Source organism: Oncorhynchus kisutch, linkage group LG15, assembly GCF_002021735.2.
Source record: "Oncorhynchus kisutch isolate 150728-3 linkage group LG15, Okis_V2, whole genome shotgun sequence".
Lineage (NCBI taxonomy): Eukaryota > Metazoa > Chordata > Actinopteri > Salmoniformes > Salmonidae > Oncorhynchus > Oncorhynchus kisutch.
The window spans coordinates 22,789,448-22,808,777 of NC_034188.2; the positions used below are offsets into that span (position 1 = coordinate 22,789,448).

General features: G+C 42.6%; 1 protein-coding gene across 5 annotated transcripts in view; it reads left to right on the forward strand.

Annotated features, from left to right (window-relative positions):
• Positions 1-19,330, forward strand: part of LOC109905042 (mitogen-activated protein kinase kinase kinase kinase 4) — a 110,642-nt gene that overhangs the window by 70,909 nt on the left and 20,403 nt on the right. For 3 of the 5 annotated variants that reach the window (XM_031789842.1, XM_031789846.1, XM_031789845.1), the window contains 8 exons: positions 1,874-1,968; positions 4,375-4,487; positions 4,619-4,706; positions 7,787-7,981; positions 8,272-8,386; positions 14,528-14,695; positions 16,268-16,411; positions 17,017-17,151. In XM_031789842.1, coding sequence (XP_031645702.1) covers positions 1,874-1,968; positions 4,375-4,487; positions 4,619-4,706; positions 7,787-7,981; positions 8,272-8,386; positions 14,528-14,695; positions 16,268-16,411; positions 17,017-17,151 — 1,053 coding nt within the window. The remainder of the gene's footprint in view (positions 1-1,873; positions 1,969-4,374; positions 4,488-4,618; positions 4,707-7,786; positions 7,982-8,271; positions 8,387-14,527; positions 14,696-16,267; positions 16,412-17,016; positions 17,152-19,330) is intronic. The other 2 variants (XM_031789843.1, XM_031789844.1) reach the window with 2 other exon arrangements.

Genomic DNA, 19,330 nt, shown 5'->3' on the forward strand with positions numbered 1-19,330 from the left:
AATTATATTCCCACTAAACTCAAACCAGAAGGACTGGCGTATCACTGCAGAATGCTGTGGTATCCATGCTGGTTAAGTGAGCCTTGAATTCTAAATAAATCACAGATCGTGTCACTGCAAAGCACCCCCACACCATCACACCTCCTCCTCCATGCTTCACGGTGGGAACCACACATGCAGAGATCATCCGTTCACCTACTATGGGTCTCACAATGACACGGCGGTTGGAACCAAAAATCTCAAATTTGAACTCATCAGACCAAAGGACAGATTTTTCATCGGTCTAAGGTCCATTGCTCGTGTTTCTTGGCCCAAGCAAGTCTCTTCTTATTATTGGTATCCTTTAGTAGTGTTTTTTTTTGCAGCAATTTGACCATGAAGGCCTATTCACGCAGTCTCCTCTGAACAGTTGATGTTGAGAAGTGTCTGTTACTTGAACTCTGTAAGGCATTTATTTGGGCTACAATCCGAGGTGCAGTTAACTCTAATGAAATTATCCTCTGCAGCTGAGGTAACTCTGGGTCTTCCTTTCCTGTGGCGGTCCTCATGAGAGCCAGTTTCATCATATCGCTTGATGGTTTTTGCGACTGCACTTGAAAACTTTCAAAGCTTGAAATTTTCGCATTGTCTGACCTTCATGTCTTAAAGTAATGATGGACTGTCGTTTCTCTGCTTATTTGAGCTGTTCTTGCCATAATATGGACATGGTCTTTACCAAATAGGGCTTTCTTCTGTATACTTTTTACAAGGCACACCTGTTAATTGAAATGCATTCCAGGTGACTACCTCGTGAAGCTGGTTGAGAGAATGCCAAGAGTGTGCAAAGCTGTCATCAAGGCAAAGGGTGGCTACTTTGAGGAATCACAAATATAAAATATATATTTGTTTATCACTTTTTTGGTTACTACATGATTCCATAAGTGTTATTTCATAGTTTTGATGTCTTCACTATTATTCTACAATGTAGGAAAGAGGAAAAATAATGAAAAACCCTTGAATGAGTAGGTGTGTCCAAACCTTTGAATTGTACTGTATATAAAACACAGAAACATTTTTGACTACACTGAGCCTTTAAGTTTCACGTGAGGGTGTGTGGGTGACTGGGTGTCGGTGAGGGAGTATGGGTGTGGGGGTGTTGGTGAAAGAGGGAGTGTGCGTGAGGGAGTGTGGGTGGGTGAGGGAGTGTGGGTGGGTGAGGGTTTGTGGGAAGGAGATTGGGTGAGGTTGTATGTGTGTGGGAGTTTGTGAGAGCGTGTGGGTGGGGGCGTGTTAGTGAGCAACAGGCCCTGTCGTAGATTGGGTGTGTGGAAAACCAGTACAATTAATGGGTAGACTCTCAAAAGAACTGCCTTTTGGATAAGAAGGAAAAAAGGAAAGAAAGACTGGGTAATGTGTTCAAAGTTCCCCTTTTTCACAATTACTTGTCTGAGGAATTTTAAGAAAGCAGTTCACGAATATGGTAAATAAATGTGCTAACATGTCGTGGTTAAATTCCAAAGGAATCTTATACTGTACATGAAGATGGAGCATTAGCTCAAATAGAGACATAATAATGATAATGAATTTGACATTTATAGTCTTTTACAAGTTCATTACATTGTCGCTTTCACGAAGTAATCCAGTGGGAAAACAAGGAAGCCCTTACAATATATCCTGATGCCCTAGTCCATATCTGGATTTGCTCATCATATTAACGTAGCATACTGAGGTCTTGGGGCAACTGACAACTTTAATCCATTATATAGTTTGAGGAAAGCTCCCATAATGAGCCACCAAAGCTAACTACAGTATCTGAATGGCTCTGGTAATATTTAGCAAGAGTGTACAACATAGTGAGATGGGAGATTTGAAACATGTCTTTTGACTCTATCAGGTTACTTCAAGCTGGAGAGCCCTCTGCTGCAGAGCCGTCTTCAGCAGTACAAGAAGTCTAAGGAGAATTCTCCTGGAGCCCTTCTTCAGCAACATGTAAGTATCTGTCTTCTGTCACCATCCTAGCATCTAGAACACTATTCCACATCTATTATACGTCAGATTTAAAATGGAGTTTTCAGCCATGATTATCATAATTGTTGTCGTGGGACAAGTTGTTCTTTTCTTTATTGGCTCCCGTTACCCTGTGGTTCTGGAAAATACTGACATCTGTAACACTTTACATCTTGGTCACCGAGCTTGAAGGCCATCATGTTGGTCTCATCTCTACGTTTGTCAGATGTCAGTTACTGTTGTTTGTTACTGTCTGGTTTGAAAAACAAAACTGTAAGGAACAGATGAATCCGATTAGCTCTGGATGTGAATGAGGAGAATCCATATGACCATCTCTCACATCTGTGTTTGCTTTCATCAAAACTAAGAATTCTGTAATTCCTCCTCTGACTCAACTTTATGTCTAAATAGTGTATTATTCTTGCTTATCAGTTCTAAACTAAATATTGCATGTTATGACTAGTCCTAATGATTTGAGATTAGAGGTACAGTATGCCATTTAAGATTCCGGTCATTCCGTCGGGAAGCAGAGGTGTCCTGTCCTGTCTCTGATTCCCTCCAAAGGACACACGGTGTCATTGTGTTTTATTCAATAACATATACCTGCTTGTCATCTTTATGTGGACTGACAATTATTCCTGTATTGGATTAGCATTAGCAGTCCTGTATTATTTCATAATCATGTCTGCCTGCGTGCCTGTCTGACTGTATGTCTCAGGAACTCTGATGTCTGGTGTTCTATCTCTGATGTCTGGTGTTCTATCTCTGATGTCTGATGTTCTATCTCTGATGTCTGATGTTCTATCCATGATGCCTGGTGTTCTATCTCTGATGTCTGGTGTTCTATCTCTGATGTCTGGTGTTCTATCTCTGATGTCTGGAGTTCTATCTCTCATGTCTGGTGTTCTATCTCTCATGTCTGGTGTTCTCTATATGATGTCTGATGTTCTATCCATGATGTCTGGTGTTCTATCCATGATGTCTAGTGTTCTCTATATGATGTCTGGTGTTCTATCTCTGATGTCTGATGTTCTATCTCTGATGTCTGATGTTCTATCTCTGATGTCTGGTGTTCTATCTCTGATGTCTGATGTTCTATCTCTGATGTCTGGTGTTCTATCTCTGATGTCTGGTGTTCTCTATAAGATGTCTGGTGTTCTCTATATGATGTCTGGTGTTCTCTATATGATGTCTGATGTTCTATCTCTGATGTCTGGTGTTCTATCTCTGATGTCTGGTGTTCTATCTCTGATGTCTGGAGTTCTATCTCTCATGTCTGGTGTTCTCTATATGATGTCTGATGTACTATCCATGATGCCTGGTGTTCTATCTCTGATGTCTGGTGTTCTCTATATGATGTCTGGTGTTCTCTATATGATGTCTGATGTTCTATCCATGATGTCTAGTGTTCTCTATATGATGTCTGGTGTTCTATCTCTCATGTCTGGTGTTCTCTATATGATGTCTGATGTTCTATCCATGATGTCTAGTGTTCTCTATATGATGTCTGGTGTTCTATCTCTGATGTCTGGTGTTCTATCTCTGATGTCTGGTGTTCTCTATATGATGTCTGGTGTTCTCTATATGATGTCTGGTGTTCTCTATATGATGTCTGATGTTCTATCTCTGATGTCTGGTGTTCTATCTCTGTCTGATGTTCTATCTCTGATGTCTGGAGTTCTATCTCTGATGTCTGGTGTTCTATCTCTGATGTCTGATGTTCTATCTCTGATGTCTGGTGTTCTATCTCTGATGTCTGATGTTCTATCTCTGATTTCTGGTGTTCTATCTCTGATGTCTGGTGTTCTCTATATGATGTCTGGTGTTCTCTATATGATGTCTGGTGTTTTATCCCTGATGTCTGGTGTTTTATCTCTGATGTCTGGTGTTCTATCTCTGATGTCTGATGTTCTATCTCTCATGTCTGGTGTTCTCTATATGATGTCTGATGTTCTATCCATGATGTCTGGTGTTCTATCCATGATGTCTAGTGTTCTCTATATGATGTCTGGTGTTCTATCCATGATTTCTGGTGTTCTCTATATGATGTCTGATGTTCTATCTCTGATGTCTGGTGTTCTATCTCTGATGTCTCGTGTTCTATCTCTGATGTCTCGTGTTCTATCTCTCATGTCTCGTGTTCTATCTCTCATGTCTGGTGTTCTCTATATGATGTCTGATGTTCTATCCATGATGTCTGGTGTTCTATCCATGATGTCTAGTGTTCTCTATATGATGTCTGGTGTTCTATCCATGATGTCTGGTGTTCTCTATATGATGTCTGGTGTTCTCTATATGATGTCTGGTGTTCCTACTCTGATGTCTGGTGTTCTATCTCTGATGTCTGGTGTTCTATCTCTGATGTGATTCTCTGTGTTTCTCTCTCAGGGTTTCGGCCACTTCTCTGGGCTTACGTCTAATCTCAGTCCGTTTGTCAAGGCAACAGAGTACTCCTCTTCTAGCGATGAAGTTGGGAGTAGTGATGATGATGAGAAAACCCAGTGGGTTCACCTTGATTGATTTATTGATTCATTGATTTTATTTGATACATTTTTTTAAATATACAGAGCAAAAAACAAGAGCATTATCCATTAAAACACTGCTCTCTGACTGCTGTTGTCTGTTTCTCCAGGTCTCCGTTGAATGGGAAAGGAATGTTCTTCCGTGGAGCCCCTGATGGGATTGTCCTGCAGCCCCACCATAATCTTAACCAGACCCCGGTATACATACACCTCATCCACACACTACGACCTCTTTGGGACATTTTGGAGTGAAAAAGTACTAACTTATTAACTTTGAGAGCTAAGCTAGCTGCTTTCCTTCCCAACACAGCCAGCTGTTTACCTTACCAATACAGCCAGCTGCTTTCCTTACCAACACAGCCAGCCACTTGAGCTCAGGGTTGTCACCAGTCCCGCATGGGTCATTTTCATGACAAACACTAAAGGGCACTTTGTGCATACTAACTAACACATGGAGCAGATGCTACTAACTAATAACCAATTTGATCACCCTGTTTCAGGACAACTTTTGTATTTGAGATTTTTAAAGGCTTCTGAAGTTTGTACAGTCGTGGCCAAAAGTTTTGAGAATGACACAAATATACATTTTCACAAGTCTGCTGCCTCAGTTTGTATGATGGCAATTTGCATATACTCCAGAATGTTATGAATAGCGATCAGATGAATTGCAATTAATTGCAAAGTCCCTCTTTGCCATGCAAATTAACTGAAACCCCCCCCAAAAAATCCACTGCATTTCAGCCCTGCCACAAAAGGACCAGCTGACATCATGTCAGTGATTCTCTCGTTAACACAGGTGTGAGTGTTGACGAGGACAAGGCTGGAGATTTCTTTGTCATGCTGATTGAGTTCGAATAACAGACTGGAAGCTTCAAAATAAGGGTGGTGCTTGGAATCATTGTTCTTCCTCTGTCAACCATGGTTACCTGCAAGGAAACACGTGCCGTCATCATTGCTTTGCAGAAAAAGGGCTTCACAGGCAAGGATATTGCTGCCAGTAAGATTGCACCTAAATCAATCATTTATCGGATCATCAAGAACTTCAAGGAGAGCGGTTCAGTTGTTGTGAAGAAGGCTTCAGAGCCCCAAGAAAGTCCAGCAAGCGCCAGGACCGTCTCCTAAAGTTGATTCAGCTGTGGGATCGGGGCACCACCAGTACAGAGCTTGCTCAGGAATGGCAGCAGGCAGGTGTGAGTGCATCTGCACACACAGTGAGGCAAAGACTTTTGGAGGATGGCCTGGTGTCAAGAAGGGCAGCAAAGAAGCCACTTCTCTCCAGGAAAAACATCAGGGACAAACTAAGGACTCCTGAGGACTGGGGTAAAGTCATTTTCTCTCTGATGAATCCCCTTCCCGATTGTTTGGGGCATCCAGAAAAACGCTTGTCCGTAGAAGACAAGGTGAGCGAAACCGTCAGTCCTGTGTCATGCCAACAGTAAAGCATCCTGAGACCATTCATGTGTGGGGTTGCTTCTCAGCCAAGGGAGTGGGCTCACTCACAATTTTGCTTAAGAACACAGCCATGAATAAAGAATGGTACCAACACATCCTCCGAGAGCAACTTCTCCCAACCATCCAGGAACAGTTTGGTGACGAACAATGCCTTTTCCAGCATGATGAAGCACCTTGCCATTTTTTATTTTTTTTATTTATTATTATTTTTTTACCTTTATTTAACTAGGCAAGTCAGTTAAGAACAAATTCTTATTTTCAATGACGGCCTAGGAACAGTGGGTTAACTGCCTGTTCAGGGGCAGAACGACAGATTTGTACCTTGTCAGCTCGGAGTTTGAACTTGCAACCTTCCGGTTACTAGTCCAACGCTCTAACCACTAGGCTACCCAGCTACCCTGCTACCCTGCCGCCATAAGGCAAAAGTGATAACTAAGTGGCTCGGGGAACAAAACATCGATATTTTGGGTCCATGGCCAGGAAACTCCCCAGACCTTTATCCCAGTTAGAACTTGTGGTCAATCCTCAAGAGGCGGGTGGACAAACAACAACCCACAAATTCTTACAAATTCCAAGCATTGATTATGCAAGAATGGGCTGCCATCAGTCAGGATGTAGACCAGAAGTTAATTGACAGCATACCATGGCAGTTTGCAGAGGTCTTGAAGGGTCAACACTGCAACTATTGACTCTTTGCATCAACTTCATATAATTGTCAATAAAAGCCTTTGACACTTATGAAATGCTTGTAATTATACTTCAGTATTCCATTGTAACATCTGACAAAAATATCTAAAGACACTGAAGCAGCAGACTTTGGAAATTAATATTTGTGTCATTCTCAAAACTTTTGGCCACGACTGTAATTTCCACTTTGAAATTTCAGACTTGATTTTCTATTATGAAAAGCCCCTACAAAAATGTCTATGAATGTTCACATGTTCAGATGATTATTTTACTGCTTTAGTAAACTGGCTCAAATTAATATCCTCCATCTGTACATGGAGCAGAGCAGAGCCCAGTGATGATGCTGCTCTCCCACAGCCCCCTCAGAGCCTCCGCCACCTCCATTGATGCTGCTCTCCCACAGCCCCCTCAGAGCCTCCGCCACCTCCATTGATGCTGCTCTCCCACAGCCCCCTCAGAGCCTCCGCCACCTCCATTGATGCTGCTCTCCCACAGCCCCCTCAGAGCCTCCGCTACCTCCATTGAGGATACTACTCTCCTACAGCCCCCTCAGAGCCTCCTCCACCTCCATTGATGCTGCTCTCCCACAGCCCCCTCAGAGCCTCCTCCACCTCCATTGATGCTGCTCTCCCACAGCCCCCTCAGAGCCTCCGCCACCTCCATTGATGCTGCTCTCCCACAGCCCCCTCAGAGCCTCCTCCACCTCCATTGATGCTGCTCTCCCACAGCCCCCTCAGAGCCTCCGCCACCTCCATTGATGCTGCTCTCCCACAGCCCCCTCAGAGCCTCCTCCACCTCCATTGATGATACTGCTCTCCCACAGCCCCCTCAGAGCCTCCTCCACCTCCAGTAATGAATGCAATGCCACTTGGTATGGTGTAAGCAGGGCTTGATATCCTTGTTTACCTCTCCCACTTCCCTTCAAACAACGCCTTGACTGTCATTGGACACTTAGTGTCATGGAAACCCAAACAGTGCCTACCTGCCATATGACACTCTTTTTGTAGATGCTGCTGTTGTTCCTCCACACAGTGCTGCTGTGACACTGTGAATACAGAGTTACATGACTCACGTCAGACGGGCAGGCAAGCATTAGTAACGAGGCATTATACTGCTGTTTGCTGTGTCTCTTCTCTTAGCAGAGCAGCGTGGCATCAGGCCTTAAGAGTGTCCAGCCACTACACAGGCTCATTGCTATAGGATCAGAATGCAACGAGAATTACCTTCTCCCTGATCTCCTGCAGAAGAGCCCGGCCCATGAGCCCATGGCGCAGCATGGCCCACATGACGTCATCTACCCCCAGTCTCCGAGCAGACGAGGACCACATTCTGACGTGAGTTCACATGTAGCTATAAACTCTCTGTAGGCTGAATGTCTATTAGTAGGCTATAACTTCTCCAGAAGGTCATGGAATGTTTAAGAGTAATAGTTTATAGACTGAAGTGGTTTGGAACAATGGGTTTTTATTTGATGTCAATGTATCTTTCTCCACTAAGGGGAGATGACCTAGCTATTGTAGACGTGAAATTCCATCAAGATTGATGTGAAGTCTACTGGAAATCTGACATTTGTTTTTTTATGTTGTTTTATTGATATGAATTCTGATTTTGGATGCATTTGCAGAAACCTGTAAACTGTCCTCCAGGGAAAAGCAACTCGTCCTCCTCCTTCACTCCCTTCATAGACCCCAGGCTGCTGCAGATCTCTCCCCCTCAGAGCCCAGTGGGCCACAGTCCCAGTGAGTGCCAACAAACAAACACACACATACACATACACACACACGCACACACACACACGCGCACACACCACTCTACACAAGAAATGCCCCTCAGACATTCTAGTAAATCACTGCTAGGGTGGTCTCTAATCCTAGGTCTCTGTTACAAATGTGCCCTGTATATATACAACATATATATATATATATACACATATACACACAGTGCATTCGGAAAGTATTCAGACCCCTTGACTTTTTCCAAATTTTGATACATTACAGCCTTATTCAAAAATGTATTAAATAGTTTTTTTCCCTCATCAATCTACACACAATATCACATAATGACAAAGGAAAAACAGGTTTTTAGATGTTTTTCCAAATGTATTAAATATTCAAAACTGACATATCATCACATTTCCAAAAATATAAACTCAACATGTAAATTGTTGGTCCCATGTTTCATGAGATGAAATAAAAGTTCCCAGAAATGTTCCATACGCACAAAAAGATTATTTCTCTCCAATTCTGTGAACAAATTTGTTTACATTCCTGATAGTGAGCATTTCTCCTTTGTCACGAGAATCCATCTACCTGGCTTATTAAAAAGCATGGTAATTACACAGGTGCACCTTGTGTTGGGGACAATAAAAGGCCACTATAAAATGTGCAGTTTTGTCACACAACACAATGCCACCAGAGCTGTTGTCAGAGAATTTAATGTTAATCTCTCTATCATAAGCCGCCTCCAACAATGTTTTAGAGAATTTGGCAGTCTGTCCAACCCGCCTTACAACCGCAGACCGCGTGTAACCACGCCAGCCCAGGACCTCTACATCTAGCTTTTTCACCTGTGGGATGTCTGAGACCAGCAAACTGGACAGCTAATGAAACTGAGGAGATTTATGTCTGTAATAAAGCCTTTTTGTGGTTGGCTGGGCCTGGCTCCCAAGTGGGTGGGCCTATGCCCTCCCACCCATGACAGCGACCCTGCTCAGTCATGTGAAATCCATAGATTAGGGCCCAATTAATTTATTGATTGATTTCCTTATATGAACTGTAACTCAGTAAAATCTTAGAAAATTGTTGCATGTTGCGTATATATTTTTGTTCACTATATATAAACATTAAAATACAAAAACACAGTCATGGGAAGCACAAATAAAACATCCCCCAGAAAAACAGTTACATTCCTCCACAAATAAGTCCCCAATCAATACTTAAAATCACCTGACAGGCCTGGGGGATGTCTTGTTAGACTTCAGTGCAGCTTTTGACATTATCGATCATAGTCTGCTGCTGGAAAAACGTATGTGTTATGGCTTTACACCCCCTGCTATAATGTGGATAAAGAGTTACTTGTCTAACAGAACACAGAGGGTGTTCTTTAATGGAATCCTCTCAAATATAATCCAGTTAGAATCAGGAATTCCACAGGGTAGCTGTTTAGGCCCCCTGCTTTAAAAAAAAATGTTTACACACGACATGCCACTGACTTTGAGTAAACCCAGAGTGTCTGTGTATGTGGATGACTCAACACTATACACGTCAGCTACTACAGTGACTGAAATGACTGCAACATTCAACAAAGAGCTGCTGTTTGTTTCAGAGTGGGTGGCAAGGAATAAGTTAGCCCTAAATATTTCTAAAACTAAAAGCATTGTATTTTGAACAAAACACTCACTAAACCCTAAAAGTCAACTAAATCTTGTAATAAATAATGTGGAAATTGAGTGAGTTGAGATGACTAAACTGCTTGGAGTAACCCTAGATTGTATACTGTCATGGTCAAAACATATTGATGCAGTAATAGCTAAGATGGGGAGAAGTCTGTCTATAATAAAGTGATGCTCTGCCTTCTTAACAACACTATCAACAAGGCAGGTCCTACAAGCCCTAGTTTTGTTGCACCTTGACTACTATTCAGTTGTGTGGTCAGGTGCCACAAAAAAATTGCAATTGGCTCAGAACAGGGCAGCACGGCTGGCCCTTGGATGTACACAGAGAGGTAATACTAATAATGTGCATGTCAATCTCTCCTGGCTGAAAGTGGAGGAGAGATTGACTTCATCACTACTTTTATTTATGAGAGGTATTGACATGTTGAATGCACCGAACTGTCTGTCTAAATTACTGGCACACAGCTCAGACACCCCACAAGACATGCCACAAGAGGTCTCTTCACATTCCAGAACAGACTACGGGAGGCACACAGTACTACATAGAGCCATGACCACATCAAGTAACTGACGCAAGCAGTAAAATTAGATTTTAAAAAACACATTAAAAAACACCTTATGTAACAGTGGAGACTGTGAAGCAACATAGACATTGGCACAGACACACGATAACATACACACTGTTATGACTTCTGTGATTGGTGGGTGGAGGAGTCAAGCGCAGAGAGCAGGTAGTTCTGTACGTGGATCTTTTATTCCAATGACAGTGGAAAAACGGACATGGAAAACACAAGGGCGCATGAAACAACCCGTCCAAATAAACAGAACTAAAACTGACCGGAAAAATAGAGATCACAATAATCAACCAACACCATAAAACAGAGAACAAGCCCGCACAATAACCAGCAGGCCTAGTGCCCTTAAATAGCCTACATACAAAACTACACTCAAAAGAGGTGTAACCAATTAGACCCAACTAACAGAAACAAAAGGAAAGGGAATCGATGGCAGCTAGTAGGCTGGCGACGACGACCGCCGAGCACCGCCCGAACAGGAAGAGGCACCATCTTCGGCGGGATTCGTGACACACACTATACATACACATGGATTTAGTACTGTAGATACAGTTGAAGTCAAATACATTTAAACTCAGTTTTTCACAATTCCTGGCATTTAATCCTAGTAAAAATTCCCTGTCTTTGGTCGGTTAGGATCACCACTTTATTTTAAGAGTGTGAAATGTCAGAACAATAGTAGAGAGAATTATTTATTTCAGCTTTTATTTCTTTCATCACATTCCCAGTGGGTCAGAAGTTTACATACACTCAATTAGTATTTGGTACCATTGCCATTAAATTTTTTAATTTGGGTCAAACGTTTCGGGTAGCCTTCCACAAGCTTCCCACAATAAGTTGGGTGAATTTTGGCCCATTCCTCCTGACAGAGCTGGTGTAACTGAGTCAGGTTGTAGGCCTTCTTGCTCACACACGCTTTTTCAGTTCTGCCCACAAATTTTTCATAGGATTGGCCTTTCATGTTATGTCGATATAGGACTCGTTTTACTGTGGATATAAATACTTTTGTACCTGTTTCCTCCAGCATCTTCACAAGGTCCTTTGCTGTTGTTCTGGGATTGATTTGCACTTTACACACCAAAGTATGTTCATCTCTAAGAGACGCATCTTCTTCCTGAGCGGTATGACGGCTGTGTGGTCTCATGGTGTTTATACTTGCATACTATTGTTTGTACAGATGAACGTGGTACCTTCAGGCATTTGGAAATTGCTCCCAAGGATGAACCAGACTTGTGGAGGTCTACAATTTTTTCTGAGGCTGATTTCTTTTGAAATGTAGATATATTGAAGCAACATCTCAAGACATCAGTCAAGAAGGTAAAGCTTGGTTGCAAATGGGTCTTCCAAATGGACAATGACCCCAAGCATACTTCCAAAGTTGTGGCAAAATGACTTAAGGACAACAAAGTCAAGGTATTGGAGAGGCCATCACAAAGCCCTGACCTCAATCCTATAGAAAATTTGTGGAAAGAACTGAAAAAGTGTGTGCGAGCGAGGAAGCCTACAAACCTGACTCAGTTACACCAGCTCTGTCAGGAGGAAGGCTACTCAAACATTTGACCCAAGCTAAACAAATTAAAGGCAATGCTACCAAATACTAATTGAGTGTATGTAAACTTCTGACCCACTGGGAATGTGATGAAAGAAATAAAAGCTCAAATAAATTATTCTCTCTACTATTATTCGGACATTTCACATTCTTAAAATTAAGTGGTGGTCCTAACTGACCTTAAACAGGGAATTGTTACTTGGATTAAATGTCAGGAATTGTGAAAAACTGAGTTTAAATGTATTTGGCTATGGTGTATGTAAACTTCTGACTTCAACTCTATGTCTCCAACTTCAGTGATTTTTGCAATTCGTTCCAGTCAATGGCAGCAGAGAACTGGAAGGAAAGGCGGTGTTGGCTTTGGGGATGACCAGTGAAATATACCTGCTGTAGCGTGTGCTACGGGTGGGTGTTCCTATGGTGACCAGTGGGCTGAGATAAGGCGGAGCTATACCTAGCAAAGACTTATAGGTGACCTGGAGCCAGTGGGTTTGGCGATGAATATGTAGCGAGGACCAGCCAATGAGAGCATACAGGTCACAGTGGTGGGTAGTATATGGGGTGTTGGTGACAAAACAGATGGCACTGTGATAGACTGCATCCAATTTGCTGAGTGGAATTTTGGAGGCTAATTTGTAAATTACATCGTCAAAGTCAAGTATCGGTAGGATAGTCAGTTTTACTAGGGTAAGTTTGGCAGGATGAGTGAAGGAGGATTTGTTGCGAAATAGGAAGCCAATTCTAGATTTAACTTTGGATTGGAGATGCTTAATATGAGTCTGGAAGGAGAGTTTACAGTCTAGCCAGACACCTAGGTATTTATAGTTGTCTACATATTCTGAGTCAGAACCGTCCAGAGTAGTGATGCTAGTCATGCGGGCGGGTGCGGGCAGCAATCGGTTGAAGAGCATGCATTTCGTTTTACTAGCATTTCAGAGCAGTTGGAGGCCACGGAAGGAGTGTTGTATGGCATTGAAGCTCGTTTGGAGGAGAAAAGAGTCGGCCTGAGAATTGAACCCTGTGGTACCCCCATAGAGACTTCCAGAGGTCCGGACAACAGGCCCTCTGATTTGACACACTGAACTATATCTGAGAAGTAGTAGGTGAACCAGGCAAGGCAGTCATTAGAGAAACCAAGGCTGTTGAGTCTGCCGATAAGAATACGGTGATTGACAGAGTCGAAAGCCTTAGCCAGGTCGATGAAGACGGCTGCACAGTACTGTCTTTTATTGATGGTGGTTATGATATCGTTTAGGACCTTGAGCGTGTCTGAGGTGCACCCGTGACCAGCTCGGAAACCAGATTGCATAGCGGCGAAGGTACGGTGGGATTCAAAATGGTCAGTGATCTGTTTGTTCACTTGGCTTTCGAAGACTTTAGAAAGGCAGGGCAGGATGGATATAGGTCTGTAACAGTTTGGGTCTAGAGTGTCTCCCCCTTTGAAGAGGGGGATGACCACGGCCGCTTTCCGATCTTCAGGAACCTCAGACGATATGAAAGAGAGGTTGAACAGACTAGTAATGGGGGTTGCAACAATGGCGGTGGATGATTTTAGGAAGTGAGGAGCCCAACTGATTTGTAGGGATCCACATTTTGCAGCTCTTTCAGATTATATGCTGTCTGGATTTGGGTGAAGGAGAAGCACGGGGGGGGGGGGCTTGGATTGGGGCTTGGGCCAGTTGCTGCGGGGGGTGCAGAGCTGTTGGCCGGGGTTGGGGTAGCTAGGTGGAAAGTATGGCCGGGCCGTAGAGAATTGCTTATTGAAATTCTCGATTATCAGTGGTGACAGTCTTTCCTGGTCTCAGTGCAGTGGGCAGCTGGGAAGAGGTACTCTTATTCTCCTTGGAAAGTTTGGATGTATGTAAAACCCTCCATATTCCGCGTAGTTTTAGTATTACATGCCCACAGGAAACAATTATGGTGGCTGTATGTGTATTTAGACATAGCCTATTTAAAACAAGTTGTTTTGAAGCCATGAAATTGCTTAAAACAATGTTGACTGCAATTAGATTCAAGTTAACATATTTATCAAAGATGGGATAGGTCTACATTTTGTTATTTAGTTTCTGTAAGCTGTTTAACAAACTATAACGGACTAACATTGGAATTGGAGTTGATTCCAAGGCAGAACATAAAAGACCTTAAATACACAACTTAAAGCAACCACATATTTTGCCATTGAGCACGTTCTGATTGACCAGTGAGGGGCCAAGCCTTGACACACCCACAGAAGGAAGGTATTCTGTCATATATGGTTTTCTCCTGTACATATTTAATATCAAATCAGATACCAGATGTGGCTATTACAGGCCATGGTTTTAAATGACAATATTGGTTCTTATTGCGTTTTTTACCCCTCCAGCCAGTGGCAGGCCACCTGCTATTCAGGACCCAATCAGGAGAGAGGGCCACAGAAAGGGCTCCGTGGTCAATGTGAACCCCACCAACATCAGACCCCAGAGTGATACCCCCGAGATCCGCAAGTACAAGAAGAAGTTCAACACCGAGATCCTCTGTGCTGGCCTGTGGGGTAAGCAGCAGTTTAACCCCCACTCGACCCCTAGCCCCTAACCCCTAGAAACACACCTTTATAATAGCATTTTTTTTTAATGTATTTGTATTTTTATTACTAACCCCTCCACCACCACCCCTCTTCGGAGGACAAATATCTTTTCGTTTTTCACAGCTTTTTTTTTTTTACATACAGTGGGGAGAACAAGTATTTGATACACTGCCGATTTAGGCCTAGCCCCTATCAGTGTGAATGTTATGCAAATGAATTACTCCCCACTGTATATACTATCATTCACAAGTTTGGGGTCACTTAGAAATTTCCTTGTTTTTGAAAGAAAAGCACATTTTTTGTCCATTAAAATAACATCAAATTGATCAGAAGTACAGTGTAGACATTGTTAATGTTGTAAAGGACTATTGTAGCAGGAAGCGGCTGATTTTTTATGGAATATCTACATAGGCATACAGAGGCCCATTGTCAGCAACCATCACTCTGTGTTCCAATGGTACGTTGTGTTAGCTAATCCAAGTTAAAAGGCTAATTGATCATTAGAAAACCCTTTTGCAATTATGTTAGCACAGCTGAAAACTGTTGTTCTGATTAAAGAAGCAATAAAATTGTCCTTCTTTAGATTAGTTGAGTATCTGGAGCATCAGCATTTGTGGGTTCGATTACAGGCTCAAAATGGCCAGAAACAAAGGACTTTCTTTTGTTGATGAAGAAAGGCTATTCCATATGAGAAATTGCTAAGAAACTGAAGATCTCATACAACGCTGTGTACTACTCCCTTCACAGAACAGCGCAAACTGTCTCTAACCAGAATAAAAAGAGGAGTGGGAGGTCCCGCTACACAACTGAGCAAGATGACAAATACATTAGAGTGTCTAGTTTGAGAAACAGACACCAAACAAGTCCTCAACTGGCAGCTTCATTAAATTGTACCAGCAAAACACCAGTCTCAACATCAACAGTGAAGAGGCGACTCCGGTATGCTGGTCTTCTAGGCAGAGTTCCTCTGTCCAGTGTCTGTGTTCTTTTGCCCATCTTAATCTTTTATTTTATTGGCCAGTCTGAGATATGGCTTTTTCTTTGCAACTCTACTTATAGAAGGCCAGCATCCCGGAGTTGGCCTCTTCACTGTTGACGTTGAGACTGGTGTTTTCCTTACTTACGAGCCGCCAACCAACAATGCAGTTTCAAAGAAATATGGATAAGAATAAGAAATAAAAGTAACAAGTAATTAAAGAGCAGCAGTAAAATAACGAGATTAACACCCAATCTGCTAGACACTTATTGTCAGGATTGGATAGGTATTGCCGTAATATGATAATAGCTCTACCTTACAATGGTTCTAGAGTGTATGAGCAATAGAGGTATATTTGAGAATGGTCATCTTTTGTGTATAGTACAGTATGCCTGTGTCTCAAATTGTACTATATCCTATATAGTACACTTCTTATGATCAGGTCACATAGGACTCTGGTCAAAAGTAGTGCACTATACAGGGAATAGGGTGCCATTTGGGACAGGTACTATGCTGGCTGAGGCTTGTGATGTTGAGACTAACACAGTGGTGTGTTGGTCCAGGTGTGAACCTGCTGGTGGGGACAGAGAATGGTCTGTGGCTGCTGGACAGGAGCGGTCAGGGGAAGGTCTACTCTCTGATCAGCAGGAGACGCTTCCAACAGATGGACGTTCTGGAGGGACTCAACGTGCTCATCACCATCTCAGGTAGTTAGCGTAGTGCTACCATACACAAGAATATACAGTACCGTATATACGCTCTCACGCACAAACTAGGCAAGTCAGCTAAGAACAAATTCTTATTTACAATGGCGACCTTCCCCGGCCAAACCCTAATGACGCTGGGCCAATTGTGCGCTGCCCTAAGGGACTCCCAATCATGGCTGGTTGTTATACAGCCTGGAATCAAACCAGGGTCTGTAGTGACGCCTATAGCACTGAGATGCAGTGCCTTATACCACAGTGCCACTCGTATAGGCACACTCACCAAATAGGAAAGTTGTCCAACTAAAATGTATCTTCCGCATTATCCCAACCCCTCTGAATCAGAGGTGCAGGGGGCTGCCTTAATCGACATCCACGGCACCGGGGAACAGTGGGTTAACTGCCTTGCTCAGGGGCAGAATGACAGATTTTGACCTTGTAAGCTCAGTGATTTGATCCAGCAACATTCCAGTTACTGGCCTAACGCTCTAACCACTAGGCTACCAGCCACCCTGTAGGTATAGTTTTGTCTTTAGAATTTTCTTTGCACTTACTTTTGCAGCCAACTTTGTCGTCCTCTTAAACTCCATCACTATCCCGTTTGTCAGGTAAAAAGAACAAGCTGAGGTTGTACTACCTGTCTTGGCTGCGGAACAAGATCCTTCGGAATGACCCAGAGGTGGAGAAGAGGCAGGGCTGGACCTCTGTAGGGGACCTGGAAGGATGTGTGCACTACAAAGTCGGTGAGTATACACTACCTGGCCTTAGATCATGATAGCATCACTACTGATTTGTTGGATCAATCTTACATTTTATTGCATGGCAAGCTTATACAGATGTTAGATCTTCATTTTATTTTTTTAATGTCTTTATTTAACCAGGTAGGAGAGTTGAGAACAAGTTATCATATACAATTGCGACCTGGCCAAGAGAGCAAATTGAGACAGTTTACTACAGCAGGAAAATAATCTCCTGCAACAGGGTGATCAAATTAAGATCCTACATCTCGAAACCTTGGGACTATAAGGTTTTATCTGAAATCTTTGTCAAAAATGAGTTACTCATATACAGTGCATTTGGAAAGTATTCAGACCCTTTCACTTTTTCAAAGTTTTCTTACATTACAGCCTTATTCTAAAATGTATTACATTCAATTTTTTCTTCATCAATCTATGCACAATACCCCATAATAAAAAAACGAAACCAGATTTTGGGGTATTTTTGCAAATGTATTAAAACAAAAGAACTGAAATATCACATTTGCATACTGTAAGTATTCAGACTCTTTACTCAGTCCTTTGTTGAAGCCCCTTTGGCAGTGATTACAGCCTCAAGTCTTCTTGGGTATGACGCTACAAGTTTGACACACTTGTATTTTAGGAGTTTCTCCCATTCTTCTCTGCAGATCCTCTCAAGCTCTGTCCGGTTGGATGGGGAGTGTTGCTGCACAGCTTATTTAAGGTATTTCCAGAGAGGTTCGATTGGGTTCAAGTTCAGGCTCTGGCTGGGCCACTCAAGGACATTCAGAGACTTGTCCCGAAGCTACTCCTGCACGTTGTCCTTGCTGTGGGCTCAGGGTCATTGTCCTGTTGGAAGGTGACCCTTCCAGTCTGAGGTCCTGAGCACTCTGGATCAGGTTTTCATCAAGGATCTTTCTGTACTTTGCTCCGTTCATATTTCCCTCGATCCTGACTAGTCTCCCAGTCCCTGCCACTGAAAAACATCCCCACAGCATGATGCAGCCACAATTAACTTCACCGTAGTGATGGTGGCAGGTTTCCTCAAGATGTGACGCTTGGCATTCAGGCCAAAGAGTTCAATCTTGGTTTCATCAGACCAGAGAATCTTGTTTCTCATGGTCTGAGAGTCCTTTAGGTGCTGGTTGTCCTTCTGGAAGGGTCCCCGATCTCCACAGTGGAACTCTGTCAAAGTGACCATCAGGTTCTACGTCACCTACCTGACCAATGCCCATCTCCCTCTATTGTTCAGTTTGGCCAGGTGGCCAGCTCTAGGAAGAGTCTTGGTGGTTCCAAACTTCTTTCATTTAAGAATGATGGAGGCCACTGTGTTCTTGGGGTACTTCAATACTGCAGAAAAGTTTTGGTACCCTTCCCCAGATCTGTGCCTCTACACAATTATGTCTCAGAGCTCTATGGAGAATTCCTTCGACCTCATGGCTTGGTTTTTGCTCTGATATGCACTGTCAACTGTGGGACCTTATATAGACAGGTGTGTGCCTTTCCAAATCATGTCCAATCAATTGAATTTACCACAGGTGGACTCCAATCAAGTTGTAGAAACATCTCAAGGATGATCAATGTAAACTAGATGCACCTGAGCTTAAATTCTCATAGCAAAGGGTCTGAATAATTATGTAAATTAGGTATTTGCGAACATTTCTAAAAACCTATTTTCGCTTTGTCGTTATGGGGTATTGTGAGTAAATTGATTAGGAAAATGTTTTATTCAATCCATTTTAGAATAAGGCTGTAACGTAACAAAATGTAGAGAAAGGGAAAGGGTCTGAATACTTTCAGAATGCACTGTATAATAGATATTTAGATGTCTGTGAAGTTCGATTTTTGAGATTGACATATAAGGTTCTATCTGCGATTGCACCCCCCTAAAAAAACAGATTTACAAATGCCTCAGGATTTTGATACTCTGCACTTCAGGTACCTTTAAGGGAGGAACTTAATGGTTTATGAAAGAAGAATTCACTACAAAACAGTTATGTGATCTGTGATATGAAATATTTGATGCTCAATATCTCAGAACTATGCTTTGCACAGATAGAACCTCGCGATCTGTATGAACAATGTTGAAACCGTTGACACATTGCTGCTTATCAAAGGTCTTTGTGTTGTGATATACAGAAAGCAATGGGTATAAGACAAGAAAAAACTATTTCAAAATGTATCT